Source organism: Martes martes, assembly GCF_963455335.1.
Source record: "Martes martes genome assembly, chromosome: 9".
NCBI classification, from domain to species: domain Eukaryota; kingdom Metazoa; phylum Chordata; class Mammalia; order Carnivora; family Mustelidae; genus Martes; species Martes martes.
Genome location: NC_137896.1, coordinates 524,109 through 551,848, shown reverse-complemented (window position 1 = coordinate 551,848; position 27,740 = coordinate 524,109). Strand labels below are relative to the sequence as shown.

The 27,740-nt window shown below is 61.2% G+C and overlaps 1 protein-coding gene across 3 annotated transcripts; it reads right to left on the bottom strand.

Annotated features, from left to right (window-relative positions):
- Nucleotides 1-26,695, bottom strand: GMEB2 (glucocorticoid modulatory element binding protein 2). 3 transcript variants are annotated; one of them, XM_080813440.1, is made up of 10 exons: nucleotides 26,567-26,695; nucleotides 20,969-21,156; nucleotides 12,656-12,753; nucleotides 12,007-12,134; nucleotides 7,594-7,697; nucleotides 5,219-5,376; nucleotides 4,659-4,730; nucleotides 4,258-4,395; nucleotides 3,856-3,978; nucleotides 1-2,806 (listed from the first exon to the last, which is right to left on the bottom strand). In XM_080813440.1, the coding sequence occupies exons 2-10, from the start codon at nucleotides 21,097-21,099 to the stop codon at nucleotides 2,148-2,150; spliced, it is 1,611 nt and encodes a 536-aa protein (XP_080669566.1). In that variant the 5' UTR covers nucleotides 21,100-21,156; nucleotides 26,567-26,695; the 3' UTR covers nucleotides 1-2,147. The 3 variants fall into 3 exon arrangements, with proteins under 3 accessions (XP_080669566.1, XP_080669567.1, XP_080669568.1); XM_080813441.1 differs by lacking the exon at nucleotides 26,567-26,695 and adding an exon at nucleotides 22,835-26,245; XM_080813442.1 differs by lacking the exon at nucleotides 26,567-26,695 and adding an exon at nucleotides 24,647-26,245.
- Nucleotides 26,696-27,740: the final 1,045 nt, after the last annotated feature.

The following is a 27,740-nucleotide window of genomic DNA, read 5'->3' as shown; positions in this document are numbered from 1 at the left end:
CACATTACGAAAAATGTTTTTACTGTAAATCAAAGTACCAAGCAGATACTTGCAAAACAACATACAAAGTAGAACCCGGATGCTTCCCTCCCCAGGCTGCCCCTGAGCTGGCGCCTGGCACCCAGAGAAAAACCCAATCCAGTCCCGCTCCCCAGAAGCTGCCCGTGATCCCGCCCTGAGGCGCCCGGAAAGGGGGGGGGGCGGCAGGAAAGAGCTCCAGGAACCCTCCCCCGCTCAGGGCCCCACCGGGCACAGGTGTCTGCCCCCAGCCCAGGCGGAAGGAGGGAGGGGCTGCCCTTATTGTTACTTCGGAAGCTGTGACTTCTGCTTCTGTGGCCCGAGGCGCACCTCCCTCCCACACCCCCCTCCCACACCCCTGCGGTCTGAGGGCAGGGCAGCGGCTTCAAAGGGGACCGCAACAGCAGCCAAGACCTGGTTTTATGGGCCACACGGTTTCTCCTGTGGTCTGAGCTGGTGCAGACACACAGGCCAGGCCAGGCGGGGCCCACCTGGGGGGTCGCAGGCCCAACAGCATCAGGACCCCGTGAGGTTGAGGACATACACCAGCAAGTAAACATCATGCTGAAGCCAGCTGACCCCTGACAACAGCAAACAAGCACGCAACAGAAAGAAACAGAAAAAGACCACCTCGGCGGCTTGACTTGGGGGGCGGGGCCCGCTCCGGTAGGTTTGGGGCACCTGATGGAGGGAAGGACACACAGAGCCCAGTTCCCTTCAAAGCACAGTGGGGTGGCAGCTTGTCTTCCGAGCCCCCTCCCCCTCTCCCCGAGAAGGTGTTCAGCAGGCAACGGGGACTGGCCGGTCTAGGGGGACCTGCCGCTCAAGGGCTCGGACGGGCCTCGGGGCCCTGCCGGAGGGGACCCTTGCCTACGCTCCCTCCTGCGTACAAAATCACACCTGCCGATGGCCCGCAAACGGCCCTGCCAGTGAGCATCCCAGCCCCCACCACAACTGGCCCTGGCACGGGCACAGAGGAAGGCCCCAGGCAGCCGCGTCAGCCAGCAGGTGGCATCTCCACCTCCAGGCAGGGGCCGTGGGGATTGGGGGGGGGGCGCTAAGGCTGTCACGGTGGCCCGTCAACAGGCTGAGCACAGGAGTCGCAAGCCCCGGGGGGGGGGCAGGAGCACCCTCGGCCCAGGCCATCGTCCTCAGCTCCTGTCTGGTTCTGCCCACACCCCCAGCCCCTGGGGCCAAAGCCCCAGGGGCACACGCACTATCACACTCCCCGGGCAGCCTGCTGGTGCCACCGGCTCACGGCTGGAGCAGCAGGAACCACCAGCACACACAGTCCCCCATGGGCCGTCCCAACAGCTGCTTGTGGAAAGCACCCTGGAACCCAAAGCAAATTCGGGGAGCCAGGCACTCAGCATTGCTTGGACTGAAAACGCTATAAATCTGCCTCTTCCTAGAAGCCTACAAGACAGTTCACTTAAAAACGCCCCCAGTGCTTGTACAACAGCCCCGGGGTGGGCCCCTCGAGCCCCTGCCGGGTGGAGGGAGGTGGGCAGACGGCAAACCCTGCTGCTGGGGCTCCGTGGCCCCCTGCTCAGGCGAGTGCCGGGGGGGTTCCCTCCCACCCTCCCGGGTGCCCAGGAACCCCAGCCCAGCACCGAGGCCTGTTCGGAGACAGGAGGACAGGGTGCCGGGCCACACTAAACCTACAGAAAACTGTGGGAAGAAACCAAATCCATAGGATCCATGGGTTTCCACACTTGGGGACGGTTCCCAAGACATGTGCTAGTGACACCCCCTCCCCCAGCTGGCTCAGGCCCCCGAGAGGCCCCCTGCACCACGGGGTCTGTGCCCCGCTCCCCGGCTCTGCCTCCTCGTCTCTCTACCTGGCTCCTGATCCGGCCCAACGTGTAGACAGTGTCAATAAGCAACAGATGGAAAAATGTATTTCCTAAGAAAAAAGGGGGAGGAAGTGCGAGAGCGAGGCTGGCTGCACAGGTCTGTCGTCCACGATCCCTTTTCCTCCTCTTCCTCCTCGTCTGTTTTGGTGTTTCCTCTCTTTGGTTCAGCCCCACGTCACCCGCGGGGCGCCGGGGCCGTGCTCCTGCCCGGCCACAGCCTGAGGAGAGGCGGCCAGCCCTGTGCCCCCGAGGGGCCTCGCCTTCCACCAGCGTCTACTTGTGCTCGTGGCCCTCTGCCATGGCGGCCACCTCGATGGTGGCCGTATGCTCCTCGGGCCCCGAGGCGGCCACGGCGCTCTCGACGGCCCCCGTGGGCACTGTCACGATGGTGCTGCCCCCAGGTGACACCTGGGCCACGTTCTGCAGGGAGGGGCCCAGGCCCGGCAAGGTGAGCAGCTGCAGGGGGCTCACCACCTTGACCACGGTGCTGCCGTCCTGCATGGCAGCCGTGCTCAAGACCGTGAGGCTAGATGCGTCCGGGTGGATCTCCACCGCGCTGGGGAAGGTGGCGCCCGACGAGGCCAGCACTGTGTATCCCCCCAGCAGCGGTGAGGCGGGGGAGCTGGCAGGAGCGGCCTGGGGGGGTGCCTTGCCCAGCACAGGGGAAGGCAGCGCGGACACCACTTTGCCGAGCGGCACGCCGGCCAGCTGGGAGACGGGCACGCCGGGGCTGAGGGCGATCTGGGCAGACTGAGTGAGCACCTGCGAGGCGATGGCCGCTGGCCCGGATGTGGCCCTGGCCAGCCGGGGCCGCTTCGTGGGGGGCGGCAGGGACACGGGGGTCAGCGTCATGAGCACGTTGCTAAGGTGCTGAGACTTGTGCTTGAGCTCCTTGGCCCGACGGCGGTGCTCGTCACACTGCTGCTCCAGGGCTGCGGGAGACGGGCAGCGGTTACCAGGGGGACGGGGGGGGGGCAGAGGTCTCCGCAGGGATTGGGGGGCAGAGATCACTGCAGGGACGGGGGGTGGGCAGAGGTTTCTGCAGGGATGGGGGGCAGAGGTCACTGCAGGGACTGAGGGAGACAGAAGTCACCACGGGGACTGGGGGAGGCAGAGGTCATTTCGGGGACCGGGGGGGCAGAGGTCTCCATGGGGACGGGGGGCAGAGGTCACTGAGGGGACCAAGGGAGGCAGAGTTCACCCCAGGGGCCAGGGGTTAGATGCAGGGACGGAGACAGGGGGCAGAGCATCACTGCAGCAATGAGGGGGACGAGGTGGGAGGACAGCATCACCGTGGGGATGGTGATGGGGGGGCAGGCATCACTGCAGGGACAGGGTGACGGGGGGGGGGGCTGCGCCACGTACTAGTGTGGACCCGAGGAGGGGACAGAGAGCATCAGACCACACACCCCCTGACACAGGGCCTATGCTGACAGGGCAGTGATGCTCTGTCCCTGTGCCACCCCGTCTCCCACACGGATACTGTCTGAGGGCCTGTGGGGACTGCCCCTCCGAGGAAGCAAAAATGCCATCTCAAAGGTGGCCTCCAAGCTGCCAAACAAGAGGACAGACCTTCCCCATGCCTACTTTCCACTCCCCCTAACCTCCGCAGGGCAAGTGTGGTCGTGATATGCTGAGATAAAAGGGAGGGGGAAACCACACATAGAGGTGCCGGCTGCACACACCCAGCGCATACAGATGCTGAGGGGGCGCCTGGAGAGAAAAGGGGACCGTGGAGGCCATGCTGGCTCCTGGTCCCCTCTCCCACTTTTCTCCTGCACACAGCGGCCGGGGCAGTGCCACATGCAGGCCCCACGTCACAGTTTCCCTGCTTCCCTGCGTGACAGCGCTGAGCTCCCCTGGCCCTTACCAAGTCCAGACTCTGCCCCCAGTGCTCCCTCGGAGCAGCTGTCCCATGGGGCTGCGAGCAGGGACGGCCGTGTGGGTGCGCAGCCCAAGGGCAGGCCCCGCCCCAACGCACCTGCCAGGTCTCGGGCGTACTGCTCCCGCGAACGGTCCATCTGGCACTTGTGGCTCGCCAGCACCTTCTTCACCAGGTCCAGCATGCCGAAGTTCTGCACGATGTTGTTGAGGAGGACGGCATCTTAAAGGGGCGAGCACACGCTGAGAACAGGCTCCCCCAGCGGAGAAGCTCCCCCGGACATACAGCGAGAGCCTGGGAGGCATGTGGCCCCTGCGCGGCCCTCTTCTGCCACCCGCTGCTCAGCCACAGCACACCTGGGTCCTGCGCCTACGACTCGGCTTCATCCCAGGAGTGCGGCAGGGCGGGACAGAGCACCCCAGCACCCCTGCCCCTGCCCAAAGCAGGAGGGAGCCCAGCGGGTGGTGCCCACTGATGCCAGAAAGACGCTGAGCCCCTCACCTCGGAGCTGTAGCGGGGGGTCCTGGACCCGCTGCTGCAGGCCTTTCATGGTCTCCATCAGCTCCTGGTGGAACTCCTGTATGACCTCGTCCAGAAGACCCGCGTCCTTGAGCCCTCGCCAGAAGGAGAACGTGTCATCTGTGGGGGGCGGAGAGGCTCAGCGAGCAGGAAGAACCCAGAGAGCAGGCGCGGTGGGCTTCTTGCCACAGGCAGGGGCAGAGGGCTGCCGGGGGCCCAGGGTCCAGCGCACGCAGGTCCAGACGGGGGCCAGGGCACAGCTCCACCCTCTGCACTGGCGTGTCCTCCAGGAGGCCCCTTGGGCCCGCCCGCACCCCTCCCAGGGCCGCCCAGCACATCCCCCGCCCCCCGCCCACAAGGAGCCCACCCAGAAGGACCTGTACCTCCGATGGCCGTGGTCCAGTCACTGGGATCCTCACAGGTCTCTATGGTGATGGTAGCGGGAGACCCGTTCACTGCAACCCAGACACGGCCACGGTGAGCCTCGACAGCCAGCGAGCGACCCTCCCAACCCACCATCCACACCCGAGCTCTGAAGCTCTCCTCTGCACCAACTTCCGCAAGGCCCCAAAACACGGGCGCCAGCGCAACCAAACGATTCACTTGCTCCTGCGGTGCATCTATTTTTAGACTTCTCAGTCACAGACGTCTTCAAACACACACAACGGGGAAAGAACCGAGTCTCCGTGACCCCACTGCCAGCTCGGCAAGGCCCGACGCCACGCTCCTCTCGCGGCATTTACAAGCTCCCCGCGCAGTCCACGCGGACGGCCATCCGGCCAGGCTCCCTCAGCGAGGAAGGAGGCGGCTGCGCGCGCTGCGGGCCCGGAGCGGAGGCCGGGCTACCCGCCGGTGGCATCAGAGGCGAGGCCCACCTCTGCGGCCGCAGGTGGAGCGGGACTGGGCCGAGCCGGCCGGAGGGGAGGCTCGGAGCCGCACGTACCATCAGCCGTGGCAGGGGTGAGCGGAATGTACTCGGCGGAGGTGGGGCTGCTCAGGGACACGCGGGCACCCGAGAGGTCGATCTTGGTGCTGCGGCACGTGTTGGAGCAGACCTTGTCGTGCTGATAGAAGTCCAGCTCCCCAGAGTCCATGATCTTCCTGTGGCAAAGGAGACCCGAGACGGAGAACACATCCAGGCACCGGTGTGCACGGCTGGTGCCCAGGGTGCTTGGCTCCCCTCCCATCACCCCACTCCAGTGTCCTCGGGTCCTGCTGACAAGGGAGGGGCTGGCCGGGGGGCAGGTCCCAGGACAGGCAGTGGCTGCAGTGGCTACCACCGGGCGGGAGCTGGGCGCCACGGAGGCTGCAGACGGGCCTCTCCGATGACCCCAGCCGGCGCTCTGTGCCAGTGAGGGCAGGAAGCGGACCTCCTGCTGGCAGCACAAGCAGGAAGTCTGTGAGGACCAAGACCGCAGTGGCTGGCGCCCAGAGGGTCCTGGCAGGCAGTCGTCCCAGAGACGCTGGTCACGGTCACGCACGCCTCTGCGATATTCTGCCACCGGCTGGCCCTGGGGAGCGGGCCCACGGCTAACAGGAGTGCTGAAGATGCCCTGCCCCGACACTGACTGTGAGGCAGAGGGGGACAGAAATCCCTCCCGGAGCAGCTGGGCCCTCTGTGTGCAGGGGAAAGCAGGACGGTGCTGGCTTCTCGCTCTGCACCTCATTCTTGCTCTCGCAGGAGGGCACAGGATGTCCCCCGCCCGCCGGGGACAGGCTTCCCAAGGAGGCCCTTCACTAAGGCCCCTCTGGAGGGCCTGGCTTTATGTCTGGACGTGTCAGCTCACCCCCACCCCCGCCGTGGCCTCCGTGTCACGGGGCCTCTGCACAGCGTGCCTGCACCAGCCTCGGGGCACACTGTGGACCCACGGTGCCCCTCCCCCGCAGCGCTCATCCAAGGAAACGGCCTGTGGCCTTCTCACAGCTAGGCCACCAAGACCCTCTCCAGAAAGTGGGGGGCCCACCTCATGGGTGGGGCTGAGAGGGGAGCCCTGAGCCCTGCAGGAGGGAGCACAGGGCCAACCGCAGGACGCCAAGTGGCAGGCACGCTCCAGGAGCGCGGGGTTAACAGACCGGCTGGGTCTCCGGGGGGGCGTCCGCCCATGCTACCCCACCCTGTGCTTCACAGGGACCGTGTCACCAAGGCCCACAAATGCTCCGCTGGCAGCAAACCCACACCCAAGGACAGCACGAAGCTACTCTTCCTGGGAATGAGCACACGAAGGACACAATGGAGAGCAGCCCCTTCAGCAGCAAAGTGACCCAGTCCCGCCACGCCCGACACCGTCACGGACGGCAGCCCTCTCTGGACTGGCGCACAGGAGGGGCCATGGAGCGAGCCCCGGATGCCAGAGAGAGGGGCCCCTGCCTCCTCAGGGGGTGGTGAGCTCTCCCCACCAAAGCAGGAACGTGAAAACGTGAAGACCAGGAATCGATGTTCTCCGTCTTCTCAGAAGGGGCATCGCCATTTGTTTCACCGGTGATGGGAAGAGGGGCAGAAGGCCATCGGGGACAGGTCACACACATCGGGAGGCCGGCAGAGCGGCCACTGGCCTTCACACCGGCCTGAGAACCGGCCCACGCAAATGAGAGGCAGGCCCCTTGGGACGCCGGCACAGCCAACAGAGAGACTGAGGCACAAACCCCAATCAACTCTTCTGGGACCTGATGTCTGCGAAGGAGCTGGGAGCCAGCCCAGACCTTCCTACAAATTCCCGATTAATCTCAAAGGGAAAAGGAGGTCTGTGAGGATCAAGTGGACACCGCACTGAGAGCCACCGCCAGCCAGAGACGGGGCGCCGACCCAGCACCCGCCGGCAGCACGACCGGCAGCGTCAGGGACCGGGACTAGACCCTCTGCAAACCCACCCGCCCGTGTCCTGAAAGCAACAAGGCTGCAACAGGTGGAAAGCAGGCCCCGGAGACGGAGGTGCAGCCACTGGACACAGGCGTGGTCTGGATGGGACCGTCACCAGGCGGACAGGCCGTGCCAGAAAGGGACAGGTGGCCAGACGGACACACACTGCAGGTTCAAGACCTGAGCCCGTGTCCACACAGTCTGGGCTTGGGCGGCTGCGGCGGGAGGCGCGGGAGCGCTCTCTCCAACGCGGGGATGCACAGGGAGGCCGAGCGAGGACCTCCAAGGCCAGCACATCTGCTGGGGCCACAGCCAGCAGGACTGTGAGTGGGAGCCGTCCCAAGCGCCGTCGGCACTTGTGTCTAGGACAGGCCTCATCTTAAAGACTCAAAAGCAAACGGAAGGAGGCCCGGCGCGGCCCCCAGACACCCGCGGGGCGCTGGCCACGCGCCAACACCCACCGGAGCATGATCCCGTTCATGCGGATGGCTCTCTTCCAGTCCTTCAGGGTGGACTTGCCGGCCAGGTGCACGAACTCCTTCGGGCTGATCACGTGCTCGTCATACTGTGGAGGGAAGCACAGCAGAACTGCGGCGGGACAGCCCCTGTGACTCCCCTCTCTCGCCTGACCGCTGGCCAGAGCCCGGCCAGTGAGAGGGGTGTGGGGCGGCCGACAGCTGCGGACTCGCTCTTGGTCTGACATCTCGGGTCCGACCAGCAGCATCGTCAAGGAGGGAAACGAATAATTCACGTAACACAAGCCATGGCCGCTGTGCCCCAGGGCTGGCTTCCGGCTCTCGGCAGCCTGTGGCCTGCGCTGCCCCCGAGCCCAGGGAGGGAGCCCAGAGACAGAGACGGTGCCCCGAGCCAGGGGGAGCGGAGGGGACCACACCGCTGTGAAAGGCAGGCTCTCGCTCCCTCCAGATACGACTCAACAAACCCACTGCCGCATGACTTATTCCGCTAGCAATACACATACATGACGTCACACCACCACAAGACAGTGTGCAGGCTAAGCGGTGACTCAACCCCCTCACGGCACACATCTCGGGCACCAATGCACACTTATCTGTTTCAATGTCAGGGCTTGGGGCTGGTTTCCCCCAGTGCTGGAGCTCAGGTGGCCCGAGAAGCTAAAATATCCTATTCAGTTGTGTTAAACGAGTAATTACTGGAACTGAAGAATCAAAGCGAAACCGCATTTCCTTAGGAAACAAGCAGGCAGGAGAGAGGGGTGCCTCCCCCTGGGCCCCCGCCGGCTGGGCTCGGCTCCGGCTGGGGTCCTCCAGCACAGCCTGCCAGGGAGCACAGCACCAGGTCCTCAGACCTCCCAGCGGACTCAGGTCACTGCCCGTGCAAGCAGCCTGCGGACAGCTGCTGACGGGAACCCCTTTCTAACGTCCTGAGCACCCACGTACGCTCTCAACTAAGTCCGGGAAGCCTCTCAACCCCTCGTCTAGCTGGTCAGGGAAACGGGCTGTGAGCCCAAGCAGCAGAGGCAGAGCACCTACCTGGCCGCTGCCAGACACCCCCCCACTCCGCCAGACGGGACACTGTCTCTGCCCCTCCTCCAAGGCATGACATCATCTCCCCCTTCCCCTGGGTGTAACATCCTCTCTCCCCCAGCCCCTGTAACGCCGTCCGGGCCTCGGTCCCTCCACCCCAGCTACACCCAAGGGATCCACCCCTCCCAAGTCTCACACTTCACCCCACTGTCCTGTCTGCACACGCTGCCTTCCCTCCTTTCCTGCCGCCGTCTGGGCCGACACCACTCTTCGAGTCCCAGAGTTTTTTTCGTAGTTGGCACGTCCCACTCCCTTCTCAGGCTGGGTGCTGTGCCTGCCTGGGCTGTCGGGAGTCCAGGACTACGTGACCCCACAGCCAGAGGCCACAGGTTTTACCTGGCTAAGAGTCTTCCTAAGACGTTGTCAGAGCTGTGGGCTCACTCCCATGTTTCCACCTCCTTTACTCTGCACACCTCCTGCACCTAAAAACTCCCATCCGGGGGCATCTGGGTGGCTCAGTGGGTGAAGCCTCTGCCTTCGGCTCGGGTCATGAACTCAGGGTCCTGGGATCGAGCCCCGCATCGGGCTCTCTGCTCGGCGGGGAGCCTGCTTCCTCCTCTCTCTCTCTCTGCCTGCCTCTTGGCCTACTTGTGATCTCTCTCTCTCCATCAAATAAATAAATAAAATTTAAAAAAAAAACAAAAAACAACAAACCCCCATCCGGAATCACTTTCCTTCTGCCTGAAACGCACTTCTTCCCCGAATGCCCTTCAGGGAGGACTTGTTCGTGGCCAGTGCAGTTTTGTCTGAAATGTCCGCGCGCCCCCTAGACTGGGAAGACGGCTTCACCGCGTGCAGCCCTCTCTCTCAGCCGAGGACCCCACTCCTTCGCCCTCCGGCCGCTACGGCACTTTCAGGAACCCCGCCACCGGCGGGACCCCTACCCCTGAGGACCTGTCTGCTCTCAGCCCCACGAGGCCTTCTCGGCCTCTCGCTGCGCAGTTCCGTTACATCGCCGCCTGCGGTAAACCTGCTTTTCTCTCTCACCCTTAACTTGCTGTTATCTTGAACTTGCAGAACGAGCGGAAGACCAGCACAAACAAGCGGCCTGAGCCCGTCCCAGGCTGCCCGGCTGCCTGCCCGGGGCCCTTCTCCCTGCTTCCCCGTCCACTGCTCCGCTCGAGGACTCGGGCCCTGTCCTCCGCACCCCGAGGTCCGTTTCCCGAGGGCAACGCTCTGCCATGCAAGCACCACTCTCGAGAGCAGGAATCAGCCCCGACGTGTGCCGTCGCTCAAGCGGCGACAGGCAGCGCTGCTCAACGGCCCAGTAACAGCCTCCGTGGCAACCCGACTCCAAGGCAGGACCCAGCCCAGGCGGCACAGCATACCTGCTCCCTGAACAGTCCACCCTCGTCTCCCTGCCCTTGACACTGCTGAAGCACACAAGTGAATGTCTTGTTGACGGTCTCAGGACAAGAGTCAGGCTATGCCTTTCTGGCAGGAATGCCACGGAATTCCCGCCCATTTGATCAGGAGACCCATGACGGAGGTCTGTCCTGACGCTCATGTCATCACCTGGTTAGGGGGCCACTTGCCTGGTCCCCCCTCCAGAGTGCTGCTTTCCCTCTCCATGAGCGCCACGTGGGACAGGCACAGAGTCTGCTCCCAAGCAGCTCTCAGCAGCCAGTCCTGGAGCCCAGGCCTCCTCACCCCTGCACGTCTGCTAGCTGGCATTCCAACATGAGAGCTTTACCCCTTGATGTGAACGCCATGGAACACACAGCAGTACACACAGCCCCGTGGCCTCTGACTTCACTTGAGTCGTAACCCAGACTCCTGGCAATGATCGCGGTGTCAAACTGCCCCGGACGGAGCCGGCCCTTCGAGCTGCCTCCCACGGCTGTTTGACATGAGGCTGGTCCTTCGACTCATTCGGTCTGGGACTTGCTGGGCGTCTTGAACTGTGCACGGTTATCTTCTCTCCATTATGAACATCCTCAGATCCTCCTCCTCTCCTTGCAGAACTCAACTGACGTACCAGCCTTTCTCGAGCCTCTACCCCTCTTCATTTCTGCGGGTTGTGTTCCGGGTAACTTCACTTCTACCTCCCAGTTCACGACTATCTCCTAGACTGGGTCTGATCTGCTATAAAACCTATCCCTTAAGGGTTCTATTTTAATTCTATTTTTCATTCCTAGTTTGTTTTCCTAAATGTTTATGCTTTTCTCATGTCACCTCTCTCTTATTTCTTGAGATAAACTAAACATAATGATTTTATATTCCCTGTCTCAAAATCCCAAGGCCCGAAGCACTGTGAGTCCTGTGCTGTCTGTGGTCTCTGTGCTGTCCCCTCCCATGTTCAGTGCTTCTGCTTCCTTTACAATGAGCTGCTTCTCCCTTGAAACTGTCTGCTGACATCACTCAAAACCTGTGATGAAAAGGAGTTCCTCCAAAAAGGACTTGTGCTCCGGTCAGATTCCTCGGGGAACTGGCAGCCAGGAGCCACCTACAACCAGAACTGACCGTACAGCTCCCACACGGGTCGTCCTCCCAAGGGTCCCCCATCCCTCAGTGCTCAGATGGGCGGCAGCAGGCTCCCTGTCCAGGGGGACAGAGTGGGGCTGGGACCCCATTGTTAGTGGTCTATCCTGACGCTGAGGGGACAGACCTCTACAAGTAAGAGCATTCCAAGGGATAACCCCTGCCCTCAAGCACACAGCTCAGGGAAGCCCTGGGCTGCACCTTCTGGCCTCCAGCCCTGCAAGGCTGAGCAAGCCGGGGGCAGGCAAAGGCTCTGCAGGCTACAGGTGGTGCCTGGCCTCCCCCACAGCCCACCTTTACTTGGACCCTCAGCTGGACTGTTTCAACCATTTTTGCCGGCTTGCGGAGGCTTCCAGAAAATGTTTTAAGAAAGTATCTTCACCAGCATTTTTGGCTACTTTCAGCAGAGTGAGTCTGGGTACTTAATCTATCTTGGCAGAAAAAAGAACACCTCTCCCATTCACCTGACTCATGGCTACTCAATGAGTCTTTCCAAAGCACACCCCTCATTCAATCCACCACAACAAGCAACTCCCAGCTTGCTGACTGTGGCTGCCCCCAGCACGATCAGGGTTACTCCCCCAGCCCCTCCCCATGGCCACACTCCAGAAACAAGGAACTGGTACCTCCTGAGCCTTCCCCTGGGCCTCAGCAACAACCCTGTCCGTCCCAGAAGGCCCACCCCTTTCTCCTCTCTTCTCCCAAGCACATGCGACCCCCGCGTCCACACCCCCACCCCCGGCTGGCCTCCAGGTTGCCGTGCCACGAGGGCCCCCCTCCCCCGCAGCGGGCACACATGTCCGGGCTGTGCCCGAGCTGGAGCCCCACCTGAACACACTTGACATTGATACCCGGGCACACAAACTTCCTCCAGATCAGGTTGGCTCTGCTGTCTCCGCAGGTAATGGGGTACACGATTTCAGCCTCCAGACCCTCCTCTTCTTCAGCCACCTTCACTTCTCACCAGGTGTGGGGACAGGAAAAGAGTAAAAACAAAACCAGTTACAACCTTTCCAAGATACTTTCTGCAAAAGCGCAAACAAACAGCCACCAGCCGGACACCGGAAGCCAAGACCCCAGAAGGACTAAGACAGGGCGGGGGCACTACTCATCAGTCCCAGGTTAGAGGCTCAGGTAAAGCCCCATAGATCAATTTTAGGAGTAGAATGACCATAATCCACATTAAATGGTGGTTCAACGGAAGAACCACTTAAGGAAACAGAATCAAGCTTGGAATGATTCTAGAGAAGCTTGCTCTTACTATCGGGAGGGGTCCTGAGACCATTAGCTACAGTCACACCCTGATGGTCTAACCACCACCGGGGCTTTGGCCCCACCACGGGGAGAGGCTGAGCTGTCCCTGCAGACTCCAGCCAGGCCCCACCTGGGAGGACCCTGGGGCTTGAGCCCTTGGGTGGCCCCCCTTGCCTGGAAGACCATCCTGCAGGGGCACGGAGTGGGCAGGCAGGCTCCCTACCTAACACGGCCTCCTTGAGCTGTGAGGAGGCCGTGAACGCAGCCGCCGCGGCCGCTGCAGCATTCTCCGTCTCCAGGCTGTCCTCCGCCAGCTCACCCCTGGGAGGGAGGGAGGGAAGGAGACGTCAGCTCACACAGCATGTCGGGCGCACCCGAGGGCCGGTGCGCCCCTCTCCCGATGCAGCCCGCAGTCCCAGCAGTGGCTGTGCAGGTCAGGGACCTTGCGGGGACAGTCACTGCGCTGCTGCTCCCAGCAGGCGTTTCCGAGTGTCTCCAGTTGCCCATGGCCCCTGACATGTGCGGCCAGCAGGACATGTTTGTGCAAACAGTGACATCTACATGGGAACTTTAAATCTCTTCTCTCTTTTAAGATTTTACTTATTATTTGAGAGAGAGAGAGAGAAAGGGGGCATCCATACAAGCACGGTGGAGGGGCAGAGAGAGAAGCAGGTTCCCCACTGAGCAGGGAGCCCGATGTGGGACTCGATCCCAGGACCCGGAGATCATGACCTGAGCCGAAGGCAGACACTTCACCGACTGAGCCCCCCAGGCACCCCCTCCTTCCTTCTTTAATAAAGTCTTTTTTAATTCTGGGGCACCTGGGTGGCTCAGTCAGTGAAGCCTCTGACTCAATTTCAGCTCAGGTCATGATCTCAGGGTGGGAAGATCGAGCCCTTGTCAGGCTCTGCACAGAGCACGGAGCCTGCATGGGATTCTCTCTGTCCCTCTCCCCATCCTGCTCACTTCCTCGCGTGTGCTCTAAAACTTAAAAAATTTAAGAAAATATATAAAGTCTTTTGTTTGTATTATAATGATCTCATACTGTTATAAAACTATCAGAAAATATAAAATGATAGAAAGTGGAAAAAAATCACCCACGGCCTAACCTCCCATCAAAATAAATTACATTTAAGTTAAATGTAAACGTAAAAACTAAACCAGAAAAATGTTAAAAGGAGGAAAAAAGAAAAAAAATTTAATGGTTTCAAAGTGGTGAAAGGCTTCCTTAAATAAAACAAAACATAGGGCCCCGGGAAGCTCACTCAATTGAATGTTCTACTCTTGGTTTCGGCACAGGTCATGATCTCGGGGTCATGGGATCAAGCCCGGTGTCAGGTCCAGTCTCACCAGGGAGCCCACTTGCAGACCTCTCTCCCTCTCCCTCAGCCCCTCAGCCCCGCCCCCCACCAGCCTGTGCATGTGGGCAGCACTCTCTCTCAAAAAATAATACAAAACCCAGAAATAAGAGAGAGGACAAATTTTCCTCAAAAAAAATAAAAATAAAAATAAGACTCTCCGCTCCTCCCTGTTTGAGAGACAGCCGCATCTTCCGAGGCAGTGCCTGTCGTGTCCCCGAGACACGACCGTGAAGGTTGGAGTCAACGCATTTGGCGGTACTGGATGCCTCGTCACCAGCACTGATTGTAGCTCCGGCAAAGTGAATATTGTCGCCACCAGTGACCTTTTGTTGACCTCGACCACGTGGTCTGCGTGCGCCAGTGGGACTCCACTCACAGCAAATTCCGTGGCACAGGAAGGGCGGAATGGGAAACTTGTCAGTGGAAAATCTGCCCCCTCCTTCTAGAAGCGAGATCCCGCCAACATCGGATGGGGTGATGCCGGTGCTGAGTACATTATGGAGTCCACTGGCGTCTCCCCCACCCTGGAGAAAGCTAGGGCTTGCTTGAAGGTGGGGCCAAGAGGGTCACGATCTCTGACACCCCCCCACGCCCCCCGCCGCCGAAGCCCTCGTGTTTGGGACGGGCACGAACCGTGAGAAATACAACGGCTCCCTCAAGACTGCCAGCAAAGCCTCCTGCACCACCAAACACGTGCTCCGCTGGTCAAGGTCACACACGACACAACTTGAGCACCATGGAGGGACTCGTGGCCACAGCGCGTGCCGTCACTGCCCCTCTGGGAAGCTGTGGCGTGATGGCCGAGCAGCTGCCCAGAACGTCATCCCTGCTTTTTCCGGCACCAGCAAGGCTGTAGCCAAGGTCATCCCTGAGCTAGCTGAACGGGAAGCTCACTGGCATGGCCTTCTGTGTCCCCACCACCAACGTGTCCGCCGTGGATCTGACCAGCCGCCCGCAGAAAGCTGCCAAACACGATGACGTCAAGAAGGTGGTGAGGCAGGCACGGGAGAGCCCCCTCGAGGGCACCCTGGGCTCTACAGAGGACCAGCTTGCCTCCTGCGACTCTAACAGGGACGTCCGCTCTCCTACCTCCAATGCCAGGGCCGGCACTGCTCTCAATGACCACTGCCATGCTCCGTTCCTGGTCTGACAGGCAGTTTGACCACAGCTACCGAGTAGTGGACGTGATGGTCCACATGGCCTCCGAGGAGTAAAAGCCCCTGGACCACCAGCGCCAGCAAGAGGAAGAGAGAGGCCCTCAGCTCTGGGGAGTCCTGGCCCCCCTCAGCCTCCTGTGCGCTGAGACTCTCCCGACCTCCAAACGGTTCCTATCCCAGACTCCCTGAGGAAGGGGAGGGGCTTGGGGAGCCCGACCTCATCGTGTACCATCAATAAAGTATACCGTTCCCAGCCAAAAACGAAGAAAATAAAATAATAAAATAAAAATAAGAACTACCCATATGAGGGGAACCCCATAAACAATTACTTTAAAAGAAAAAGAACTGTGGGAAAGGCGTACGGCACAAGGAAGACAGCTTATTTCTAATGTTACCTAAGGAGCCCTGAGATCAACAGGACAGCCCTGAGGAAAACAGACCGAGACCTAGGGCAGAGACCGGACCCACACCCAGCACACCCGAGCTGGAGACATCTCCGGGCCTGGAAGGCTGGGGGCAGAAATGCCAGACAGTGCGCACCACTCTGACCTGGACACGCACTTGTAGGGACTAACCCAACAGATGACGTATCCCCACACCTGTAAAGTCCCGTGGGGGAAGCAGGTCTGGGGCCTGGATGGGACGCCGCAGGTGTACCCCCTCCTGGCCACTGAGGGCATGCACGTCTCTGTGGGAAGAGGTTTGGTCACACACAAAGGCACAGTCAGGAATGGCTCACGGGCAGCCATTCACTCACCCAGCAAACCATCCCAGCCACGGCTCCTCTCGTGGTCTCTGTCCGCACCCAGGGCCTGGCCGGGCCTCTCAGAGCATGCCCGGTCTGAGGCTCTTCGCACCCAAATCCTCCCATCTCTCCTTCCTCCAACAGGGTCAGACCCTCTCCCCCGCGCCCTCCTTCTCTCCTGCACATCTAATGCCGCCTGCTCCCTGGAAAGCCGAACGGACACGGAGCTCAGTGCGGCCCAAGGGCAACCTCCACTGGGGCCCCCCCGCTGCTTGCTGGCAGCTGCTCCTGTGGTCCCCCGCACCACAGACAGTGCCAGGCAAGGCCCACTCTCCAAGTCTCCGAGGCCTTAGTCCACCTCCAGCCGGGTCAGAAGTGAGAGCTGACAAGAAACGCAAACTTGGAGTCTGGACTTTCGGCCCCATTGGGAGCCACTCCTCCGTGAAGAAGAATCGAGTGAGAGCATCAGCTCTCCAGAGAGGGCACACGCGCAAAGGACAAGTGTCTCTCCCAGCCAGACCTGGGAAGTGGAAAGGACGATGATGAAACAGGGAGCGTGCCCCTTCACGCAGGAGAACCAGGCCGACCCTAAGAACAGTGGGTCAGGAGTGGGACACAGGGAGGCGCCAACCCAAGACAGCCAGAACCACGGCCCCACCAAGGGGTGTGTGCACATAAGCAGCAAGCCCTCCTGGGGACCACCCTGGGGAAACCCAGCCGTGACCCCACCACGACCAAAGGGCCATCCAGGAAGGCAGACACAGGGGACAGACCGCTTGTGCCTGTGTGCCTGCCCAGGGCACACCCAGCATGGGAACAAATGCCTCGCTGCTTTCAGCAGAAATCAATTGGCATTTGTTCAAATTGCATTTGAAAAATGTCCACTTTACGTAAAGCAAGTGTCGGTAGGAGCTGTTGGCTACCTACAAAATGCTTTCTTCTTCCCAGCCTTGGCCACGCGTACCTATCACCATGGCAAAGCCATGATGGGAGGCAGGCCCAGTGGACTTTCTCAAATGAGGAACCTCCCAAGCTCTCCCCCAAACTCCCAGCCAGAACAGATATCAGCACCCAGGGGCACCTTGGGTGGCTCAGCGGGTTAAGCCTCTGCCTTCGGCTCGGGTCGTGGTCTCAGGGTCCTGGGATCGAGCCCCGCATCGGGCTCTCTGCTCAGCGGGGAGCCTGCTTCCCCCACTCTCTCTGCCTGCCTCTCTGCCTGCTTGTGATCTCTGTCAAATAAATAATTTTTTTTAAAAATAGAAAGAAATCAGCACCCACAAAGCAGTGAACTGGCTTTTTTTACCACACCCTTTCTTTAAACAAACAGCAACAACAACTCTCAGCTTCCAACTAGTAGGGTAGTAGGTCAAACTTTTCACAAAACAAGAAAAGAAGTAACTTTAGGCTCTTTAAGATAAAGCTGCCTCCGCTGAAGGTATGGGGCCCTCCTTCCAGGGAGACGACACAGGCAACCTCTCCTTCCCTCTGTCAGCAGCCGGCCGGGCGGCCGGCCGGCAGCCGTGCTCTGCTGCCCTGGCTCCCGGCTGCGGGATGCAACTCCCATGCCTGTTGCTGGAACTCTCCACCATGAAGCGAGCCAGGAAGCAGTCCTAAACAAAGAGCTTCAGCCACTCCAGCTAGTGAGGACCCGCCAGGTCACCCGGCTGCACGCAACAGCACAGGCCTACGCTAGAACCACGGCCTGGCCGGCCGGCCTGGCCCCACAAAGCACCACACTCACAGTGTGGTAGCCCCGAGCCTGGGGCCGCCATGCGGCAAACCCAACGGAGACGCCGTCCCACAAGTGGGCTGCTGTCTCAAAATCCTGGGAGAAAGCAGCTAAGCAGAAAGAGATGGTAAGCGAGGGCGGGCCGAAGACAGGAGTGGCTGCGGCAGGCTTGGAAAAAGGACCGCGCACCATACGGCGGAGGAAAAACCAGGAAAATGTGAGCCACAGTCACAGAGAGGAAAAGCCCTGAGGGACTTGCGGGCGGCGCTCCTAAGGAAAATCTCAGGCCGAGAGCAGAAAGCGACAGCCAGCTTCTTGGAGTGCAGACAGCGGTGTGTAAAAAGGGAGACAATCCTCTTGTGGGTGCAGAGTTCAGCGGACACGGGGGTCCGGCTGCTTCACATCTCCAATTTCCCACCTGGCAAAAGACTTCAAAGTAAGAAATGGCCTCACGACAAAGACCAAGTCAAGGACCGGCTAGACGGTCCCCTGTTCAAAGTGCAGGCTTGCGGGCCAGGCCTAGCCAAAGGGCTCCTGAGAATCGTCAGGCACTGTCCCGGCAGCCGGCCTCCCAAAGCCAGAGAGGGGCCCACCCCAAGGGACCCACGAGGAACGCAAACAGAGTAGAAGAAGAGATGAAAACATGTCGGTGTGGAAAAGCGGAGATCACGGAGCACCAGGAAAGAAAACTGAACAAAAAGCAGCCCTTACAGTGCGGTCCGTCTCACGGGCGGGACTGCGAAGAGCGTGTGGAGGCGCGGCGGGCTGGAGACGGCCCTCTCTGTGCGCAGGGCACGGCAGGGGACAACAAAAAGGCTTAGAGCAGACAGACCCGTGTGCGAGCACAGGCGGACACCGCGCCCGGGAGGGCCCACTCCAGGGTGCCGGCCGCAGGACTCTCTGGGCCGCACTAACACAACCTGCTTTAATTTTTGCTCATCAGTATATTCTCAGTTTCTGCCACGTATTTAGTAACAATAAATCGTTACTTCCGGGCACCTGGGTGGCTCAGTCGGTTAAGCGACCGCCTTCGGCTCAGGTCATGATCCTGCAGTCCCGGGATCGAGTTCCACCTCGGACTCCCAGCTCCACGGGGAGTCTGCTTCTCCCACTGACCACCTCCTTGTTCATGCTCTCTCTCACTGTCCCTCTCTCAAAAAATAAAATGTTTTAAAATAACAATAATAATAAATTGTCACTTTCAATTTTGAAGAGCCTGTTGTAAACTTCCCAGTCACATGGCAAATACAGCTGAAAAGAGACGCTCCACACCCAGCGGCTTGGGCATCAGCTGCCTCTGGAAGCAAGGGGGAGGGACAACCGGGGGAGGGACAACCGGGGGAGGACACAGCTGAGGCCGGGAAAGCTCATCCCTGCCACCGTGCCGGCCTCGCCCGGCACAACACCCTGGGAGGAGGAGTCTCCTCCGCCCCCAAGTATGGGGCAGGCCCTGCCCTGAGAGGGGAGGAGAGGTGCATGGAGAGAACCCAGGCGTCCTGGACAATGGGACCCCTCCTGCCCCCAGCCCAGCCCCCTGCACACTGACCGCAGACAGTCGCCCTCCAGGAGAGGGTGGAAGCATGAACTGGGCTGAACTGTGTTCCCCCAAATTCTTCTGGTGACGCCCCGCCCCAACGGGACTCCCCAGTGCGGAGAGAGGGCCTTCAGGAGGTAATTCAGGTTAAATGAGGTCATAGGGACCGTGACCTTACAAGAAGAGTGAGAGAGAGGGACCTCTCTGCCCACCAGGTGAGGGCACGGTGAGGCTGGTCCCGGACTTCCCGGCCGCCGGCTCTGCGAGCAGGTCAGTGTCTCTGCCGTCAGCCGTCCCGTCTGGGGTACTCCGGTGCGGCAGCGGAGCTGATGAAGACACACGCTGTCGGGGGGTCCCATAGCCCGAGGACACCACCCCAGACACGCTTACACTGGCTGCTCTGAATCCTGTCAGCGCACGGCAGCAGCCACCGCACCGGTGCCACTCAGAGGACGCCAGTGTCAAGAGTCCCTCCCTGCCCCGCCGGGGGGGGGGAGGGGGGCGCACGTGCGAGGCCGGTGTGATCGGGACCGAAGCGGACCGGCCAGAACGGCTGTTGGGGGGCTCCTCACAGCGGCCAGGGCACCAACGGAGCGCCAGCTCCTGAGCCGGGAATTAGTCACAGTCCGTGCCAAACCCGGAGGGGGCTCGGGTGCCGCCCGCTGGCGGGGATGGGAGGCGCTGGTGTCGTCCCCTGGAAACCTGTCCACAGCGGGGGGACGCACACAACAGAAGGCGGGAAATCCGGCCTCTGCTAAGCACGCCGTCAGGACGAGGCTGAGCGCCCGTCCCGGAACCCTGCGAACCCAGGGGCTGGGCAGGAGCCGCGCCCTCCTCCGTCCCGCGGGCCGCACAGCATGGCTGCAGAGGGAGCGAGGCAGGAAGCGCCTCCAGGCCCGCAGAGGGGCGCAGCAGCCGCGAGGGACCCGTGCGGAGGAAGGAAAACCCAGGCGACCCCCTAGGCCAGCAGTGCAGACCGTGCTGAGCTTGGGGCTGGTCTAGTGCCTCCCGCGCAAAAGTTCTATCAAACGGGAAAAGGCAAAAAAGCTCACCCCCGCTGCAGGGACGCGCAGAGGTCAGTGTGAACGTGCCACACACAGCAAAGACGAGAGCGGCAGGAAGACTGCCCCCCGCCCAAATCCCTGTAGACAGGAAGCACGAGGGGACGCCAGCGCCCTGCCCAGGGTGACCTGCTCCTTCATGTCAGCCGTTCTGCCCCTACGCAGGGGCAATCCCATCAGGTCCCATGTGGACTTTTTGGCCACCCGATATTCTTTTTATTTTTTATTTTTAAAATTTTTTTGAGAGCGGGAGTAGGGAGGGGGGGAATCTCCACACCCAGCGAGAGCCCGACGCGGGGCTCGACCTCCCCATCCTGAGATCATGGCCTGAGCTGAAGTCAGGAGTCGAACCCTCACCTGGCCGAACCCCCCAGGCAGCCTTGCCGACTAATGGTCTATGTGCACATTTATCACAAGAGACGAGGGAGAAACAGCTCCCGGCTTCACTTTGAAAAAACAGTCCTCAACTGCTCCTACTGTCCATCTCATCGGAAGAGAAATCACCACGTGTCTCCAGAAATGAAGACCGCAGGACCACGCTGACGGGGAGGAGAGACCCAGCGCGCGCCTTCTCTCTGCTCCCTGGCCGGCGGGACGTTCCTATCGCTCCTTCACACTCTCTACAGACACGGACACTCAAGTCCAGTTTAGAACATTCAAGGAAAACGGGCGCCTGGGGGCTCAGTTGGTGACGCGTCCACCTCCGTCTCAGGTCATGATCCTGGAGTCCTCGGATGGAGCCCCGCATCAGGCTCCCTGCTCCACGGGCCGTCTGCTTCTCCCCCTGCCCCTCCCCCTGCTCGTGCATTTTCTCTCAAATAAATAATCTTAAAAAAAAAAAAGGAACATTCAAGGAAAAGAAGCTCCTGACGCCTCCCCAGTCCTTACGCGACGCCAGGACCTCCACCAGAGCCCGAGCGGCCCTCCCAGGACAGAGGCCCCGTCTCACCCGTGGGGAGCCAGGTTGGTCGTCACCAGCACAGTCTTCACCTCCTCCACGCTGCTCCCGTCCACTGCGCTGTCCGGCGTTGTGACCACCACCACCTCCTCCATGTGGACACTCACATCCGGGGTCGCCATGGCTCAGCTGAAGACGACACCGGAACCAGGACTGTCACTCCGCCAGGGTCCCAAGCCCTAGAGGAAATCACAAGGCAAGGCACAGGGTCTCGGGTGGTCTCAGGCTGTGCACAACAGAGCTCTGAGCATCTGTACCTGGAAGACCCAGCCTGCCGTCCGAGGTGCTTTTTGAGAACAATGACAAGAGAAGGACTATTCCAGCACGGTTCTGGTGAACTTGAAATCATCACAGTCCCCCCCATCTTTGCCTTTGTAAGAGCTAAATCCCCTGAACAGAACACATGGGGCTGCTGCACGGGGGTCTGAAAACTCTGTGGTCACACAGCAGGGGACAGGACAGGAGACCAGGATCCAAACGGACTCCTCTGCCGGTAGGCCCCCTGGTCTCACTTGAGGAAGCCTGCATTCCAGAACTGTGCACAGTAAGCATCCGGAGACAAGTCCAGGCTCTGGTTTGCAGAAATGGAAGGGAAACCCACACATGACAGAAGAGGGGGAAATGCCTTGCTTTCATTATTACTTTTTTTTTTTTTTTAAGCTGGTTCTGCCTTCTAGCAAGCCCTGGTCCCTGCTAAAACCCTGTGATGGTAGTGGCCCAGCTGTCACCAAAAACTGAGGGACTAGAGGCATACTGGTCCAAAGACTGGGGGTCCCACTGCTTTTCGTGCTAACACTCGCCCAAGGGAGACCCAGTGCGGGGGTGTCATGGCACAGATGACACACCAAAGCCGCAGGTTTCTAGACAGAGGACGGGGACCCTGGGCCCAGAGAGTATGTGGGAGACTGTGCAGAGGAAGGAGGTATGGACGGGGTGCCTGGGTCACCCCACAACTATCTGTGTGGGGTTTCCCTAAACGGCAAACTAAAGGTTTGAAGAACTAACCCTACAGGTCGGTTTCAAAGAGCACCGAGGCAGCTCTAGAGACGGCGCTGATGTCAGGGCCGCGCCCACGGGAGGAGCTCAAAAGCTTCAGCCTGAACCTAACCAGGCTGCCTTCCTGCTCTAAGAGAAATGCCTACATTCTGAGATTTAAACAAGACCCAGAACCTCACAACACGATACTCAAAGCATCCAGAACACAATCCAAAATCTTTTGACGTAAAAAGCAGGAAAGTCTGGCTAGTTCCCAAGAGAAAAAATTATCAAGAAAAGCCCACTCTTAAATGAATCGTCAGAGACCTTAAAGGAGCTGGTATACCAGGCTTCAAGGAGGAAACCACTCTTTTTTTTTTTTTAAAAGATTTTATTTATTTATTTATTTGACAGATAGAGATCACAAGTAGGCAGAGAGACAGGCAGAGAGAAAGGAGGAAGCAGACTCCCCGCCGAGCAGAGAGCCCAACATAGGGCTCGATCCCAGGACCCTGGGATCATGACCTGAGCCAAAGGCAGAGGCTTTAACCCACTGAGCCACCCAGGCGCCCCGAAGCCAGACACTCTTGAAACAAGTGGAGAGATAAAATGTCTCAACACAGAGACAGGACTTACAGCCAAACGGAGATCTGAGAATTAAACAGAAAGTTACAGTGCGCATGGGCGGCTCAGCGGGTTAAGCCTCTGCCTTTGGCTCAGGTCGTGATCCCAGGGTCCTGGGATTGAGCCCCACATCGGGCTCTCTGCTCCGGAGGGAGCCTGCTTCCCCCACTCTCTCTGCCTCCTAGTGATCTCTGTCTCTGTCAAATAAATACAATCTTAAATAAAGAAAAAAAAAGTTGTAACAAATAAAAAACTCACTGGACGGGCTCCCTATCCGAATGGAGATGGGAGAAGGTGGCGGTACAGTAATGAAATGGACACAGGTCAGCACAAAGTAACCACGCCGAACAGCAGAAAAACAGGGCAAAACCAAAATGAACACAGCTTCGGGACTGTGGAAGAATGTGAAAATTGGACATTGTATCACTGGAGTCCCGGAGGGAAAAGAAACGTGAAGCTGAAAACATTTTTTTGAAGAAATCATAGCTGACCGCTTCCCAAATTGAGTGGAAGGTTAAAACTTACAGACCCAAGAAGCGCAGCAAACCTCAGACAGAACCACCTCGAAGAACCCCATGCCCAAATCATGACCAAACTGCTGAAAACCAAAGACAAAGGGAAAAGCATTTTGAAAGCAGCCAAGTGGAACCACCCACGGGCCGGAGAACCACCTCACAGGGCCCAGAGCCGTGGCCAGACAGCGGCGGGCCAGAGGGCAGGGACAGCGGGGACGTGAGAAGGGGAAGAGCTGCCTGCCCAGCCTCCCTCAAGACTGAATCGACCCCACCGGAGTAAAGGCAGAATAGAGACATTTTCAGGTGAAGGAAAAGTCAAAGGACTGTCACAGGGGACCTGCTCCACAGGGGTGTTATTCTGACAGAACGGAGAGGACCGCAGGAGACCTGCGACATCAGGGATGAACCAAGAGCAGCCAGTGGTGAGCATCTGGGTAAATGCACACGAAACCGCTTTCCTCTTACGTCTTTACACAACAGCCTACAAGCAACAGTCCTAGCCTGTCCGGTAGAGTTTCCAAGGTGGACAGACCAGCCACGTCCGCCCGGAGCCGGGCCAGTGCAGGGGGCCCCAGGGCCGCTTTTCCTGCCCCACCCCAACTGCGGAGCACTGTTCTGAGCCCCCTGGGAAGGACCGAGCTCTTCACAGGTTCCACACGATGGGACATCGTTCAGGGACAAAAATAAGTGGGCTCTAAAGACTGAAAAAGACACGCGGGAACCTTAACCGCAGCTTGCTAACTGAACGCCGCCCGTCTGCGAGGCTGACTGTGGGCCGGGGGAGAAGAGGACTGGTCGCCAGAGGCCAGACGGGGAGCGGCGTGTAGAGGCGGGCACAGGGCGCTTTAGGACGGTGACAGGACACTGGAGGCTGCCGCAACGGTGGCTATTTGACACCATCCATTTGTCAAGACCCCACAGAACGTAAACCACAGACGTATGGTAGTTGTGACATGTGTAGGCTCGTCCTCGGTCAGATGTGCACCGTCGTGGCGGGGAGATGCTGATGGCAGGAGAGACCATGTCCTGGGCCATACGGTCCTGGGGCAGGACCTCCAGAGATCTGACAGCTGTCTTCAGCCGCCTTTAAGCAGAAAAGCTGCAACAATGAATTCACGGACACGCACATATTTCCTGCCCATTTCTAAAACATAGCTTTTGTGTTCTAGGTCTAAGCTTTGAAACCAAGCCCTTTAAACAAACATGCATAAAAGTCTGCTTCAAAATGGCACTTAAAGGGCGCCCGGCCAGCTCCACCGGTGGGGCACACAACTCTCGATCTCAGGATTTTGAGTTTGAGCCCCACAGAGAGTACGGAAAGCAGTTAAAAAATAAACCCTTTTAAATAAGTAAAACTGTGCTCGAAATAGCACTGAGCTTTGGTGCTGACTTCTCCGGGTTTGGCCGCCTCACCAGGAAGGGACCTCTGCTTTCAGTGGGTGAGCCCCACTCAACAGGGCCGCATCACACTTCAACCAGATGCGGCCCAGGCAGGGAGCCCCCCCCACCAGCCGCTATAGTCCCCCCAAGTTTTGAACCTTTGCAGAGCACAAACCTGAGTTCCTGCCTCTGCAAGGCCAACCGTGCTAAGTTTCACAACACACCGGGAAATTACCGCACCGAATACAGCTTGGGTCCCTGGCATGAGGACGACTACATACAGAACACGCCCTGCAGCGAGCAGTCCTCGTCCCCCTGCCGCTGGAACCGCACTGTCCAGCAAGCCAGTGCGATCTTCGTGGCCCCAGGCTTGGGGTCACGGACAGGGAAGCCCCGGTCTCCACCCAGTGCTTGGGTTCCTGACCAGTGTGAATCAAGCCCCAAGTAATCTTAAGGTACATAAAATATTGGTATTTTTAAAGTATCATTCTTGAGCTCAGCTGTGTGAAAACAGGACAATGATGCTGGTGTGTGGTCAGCACGCTGGATTGAGACCTGGCTTTCCAAGCCTCCTGCAAGATGGCACATGTCTCCTTCGATAAAAACGCGGCTAAGAACACAGCCGTCGTCGCTCGCAGTGGCCCATGGGCCCCATTTCTTGGATCCTCAGAATTTCTGAACTTTTTAATCAGTCGCCAACTCTGTCAAAGTTCACAGGCTTCACATAAAAAAGGTCCAGATTCCCAGCTTCTCTTGCCGCCTGAGGCGACCCCACCAGTCCTTCCTGCGTCCGGGGGAGAGTCTGGGCTGCAGCTGCCCTCCCAGGCACTCGGTCCGCGCCCCGGGCCCAGCCGCCCGCCCGCGGCCTCGGGCTCAGAGAGCGCCGGCCAGTGGCCTCCGTTCTCAGCCCGGGCCTGAACCCCGCTGTGATGTCGAGCCGCGGATCTGAACGTGGTTTACGGGCTCGGACTCACGCCAACACCTCCCGCGGGGGTTCGCGTCCCCGAGTCCCTCGCCCTCCCGGGGGCCCCCGCATTCAGAGCCGCCTGCGAAGCACCGACTCTGCCCGGGGGGCGCCGCCGGGGGCACGGACGCCGCGGCGGCTCGCAGGCCTGAAGTGCAAGCGCCGCTCGAGGCAGCGCGCACGCCCGGAGGAGCCGGCCTCGGCGTCCCCAGACGAGCTCCGCGCTCCCGTGGGCGGCCGCGCCATGGAAACCGCCGCACGCGCGCAGGGGGGCCCGGGAGCGCATGGCAGTGGCCGACGGACCCGCGCTGGGGACAGCGCGCTCGGGGGGCCGGGGGGACGCTAACGGACTGCGCTCGGACGCGGGCTCTAGGCACGGCCCGGGGAGCGGGGAGCCCCGCCCAGCACCTCTGGCTGCCGACGCCGCGGCACCCGCCTTGGAATGTGCTGGAAGGTGCCGGCCCTCGGGCTCTGCGCTGCTCTCCCGGGAGCCGAGGGCGGGAGCGGCCGAGCGGAAGGACTCGGCTGGGCCGCGGAGGGGCCCCCGCGCGGGCTCCGCCGCACGCTCGCCCACGCGTGCACGGGAAGCGGCCGCGGGAAGGCCACCGAGCCGACTGAGCAGCCGCCCCAAGTCCCTAGCAGCCCGGGGCCCCGCCGGCGCAGTCCTGCCCATACGGGCCTGCTCGGGGCTCCCACGGGCGGGGGGCGAGCGGGATCCGCGCGGACGGGGCGCCCACCGGGCGGGGCGAAGGGGGCCGCGCGGACGGGGCGCCCACGGGCGGGGCGAGGGGGGCCGCGCGGACGGGGCGCCCACGGGCGGGGGGCGAGCGGGGGCGTCCACACGGCCCCCCCACGGCCGCGGCCCGCGCCCAGCCCGAGGGCCATCCCCACCGCCCCCAGCCGCGCGCCCGCCGCCGCCTTCCGGCAAGATGGAGGCGGACGCCGCCGCCGACGCCGCCTGACGCGGGCCCGTGACGCCCGTGACGCCCGTGACGCCCGCCGCGCGCCGCCGCCCCTCCCCCGCTCCCCTCCCCCCGCCGTAACGTCCTGACGCTCCGCAGGGACCCCTGACTGGACGGCGGCGCGCGGCGGAGCGAGAGGCCTCGCCGCGGGGGGGCCGCGGGCGCTTACCTGGGCCGCGGCCGGGCCTGCGCGGGCGCCGGCGGGCGGGCGGCGGCGACGGCGTCAGACGGGAGGCGGCGGCGGCGGCCGCGGGGTCCGCTCCTTGTTGGGGATTCGGCGGCGGCGGCGGCGGCGGCGGCGGCAGCCCGGGCGCGCGCTTCCTAGTGACGCAGGCGGCGGGGTCGCGCACGCAGGGCGGGGGCGGGCCCGGAGACTTATTTGGCGCTCATTGGGAAGGCATGCAACGCCGAGAAATAAGGCCCGGCGGGCTCCGGCGCGCGTGCGCGGGGTTCGGGGCGGGGCCCGGGGCGGACGCGGCGGCCCCTTCGCCGGGCCCCGCCCACTCAGCTGCGGGACGGAGAACTTCCGCGCGGAGCGGGGGTTCAGGGAGACTCTTTGAAGGACGGGGGGAGGGGACTGTGTGCGACCCGGGCCGCCTGTCCTCCGAAGCGTGTGACGGGTGCGTACCCAGAGACGGCTCCGAAAGAGCATCTGTCTGGTCCGGTCCTGCGGCCGGCGGGGCTCCCTTCTCGCCGGGGCGCGCGCCGGCCTCCGCTCGGTCCCCCGGCCCCCGGGCTCGTCCACGCTGGAGTTAGTCGGCGTCAGCTCCTCCGCCCCCGCCGAGCGGTCGGAGACCCCGGAGGTGGGGCCCGGAGCTCTGAGCGCCTCGCGCTCGCGGCAGCAAGAAGGGGCGCGTCCCTCGGGGGTGCGGAGCGCCCTCGGCCTGGGAGCCGCTGGAGTCGCCCCTGCTGCTCGACGGAAGGTGCGCTGGGAGGCCGCACGGGGCTGCTTGTGGACCTTCGTCCGCCCGGTCTGCGGCTCCTGGCCTGAGAACCGCGGGGCCGGGCACAGCCCCGGGTCCGCCTGTGCCCTCCCTGCGCGGCCGTGGGGCGCGCTCCGATCGGGGCCGGCGCGCCCGAGCTCGTCCGCCGCGCGCCCCCGGTGGGGCCCGGGGAAGCGGGAGGACCGAGCCGGGAACCTGGGTTCACGCTCGAGCAGGAAGATCGCTTCCCAAGCGGACTCACCGCACTGGTGTTAGGGCGCGTTCTGTTTCCGGTCACTTAGCGTGGACTTAGGCCAGAGATGGGAAGAGATTAAACTGTTCTTTTTAAGGTTGGACTATGGGGCGCCTGGGTGGCTCCGTCAGTGAAGCGTGTGACTTTAGCTCAGAGCGCGATCCCAG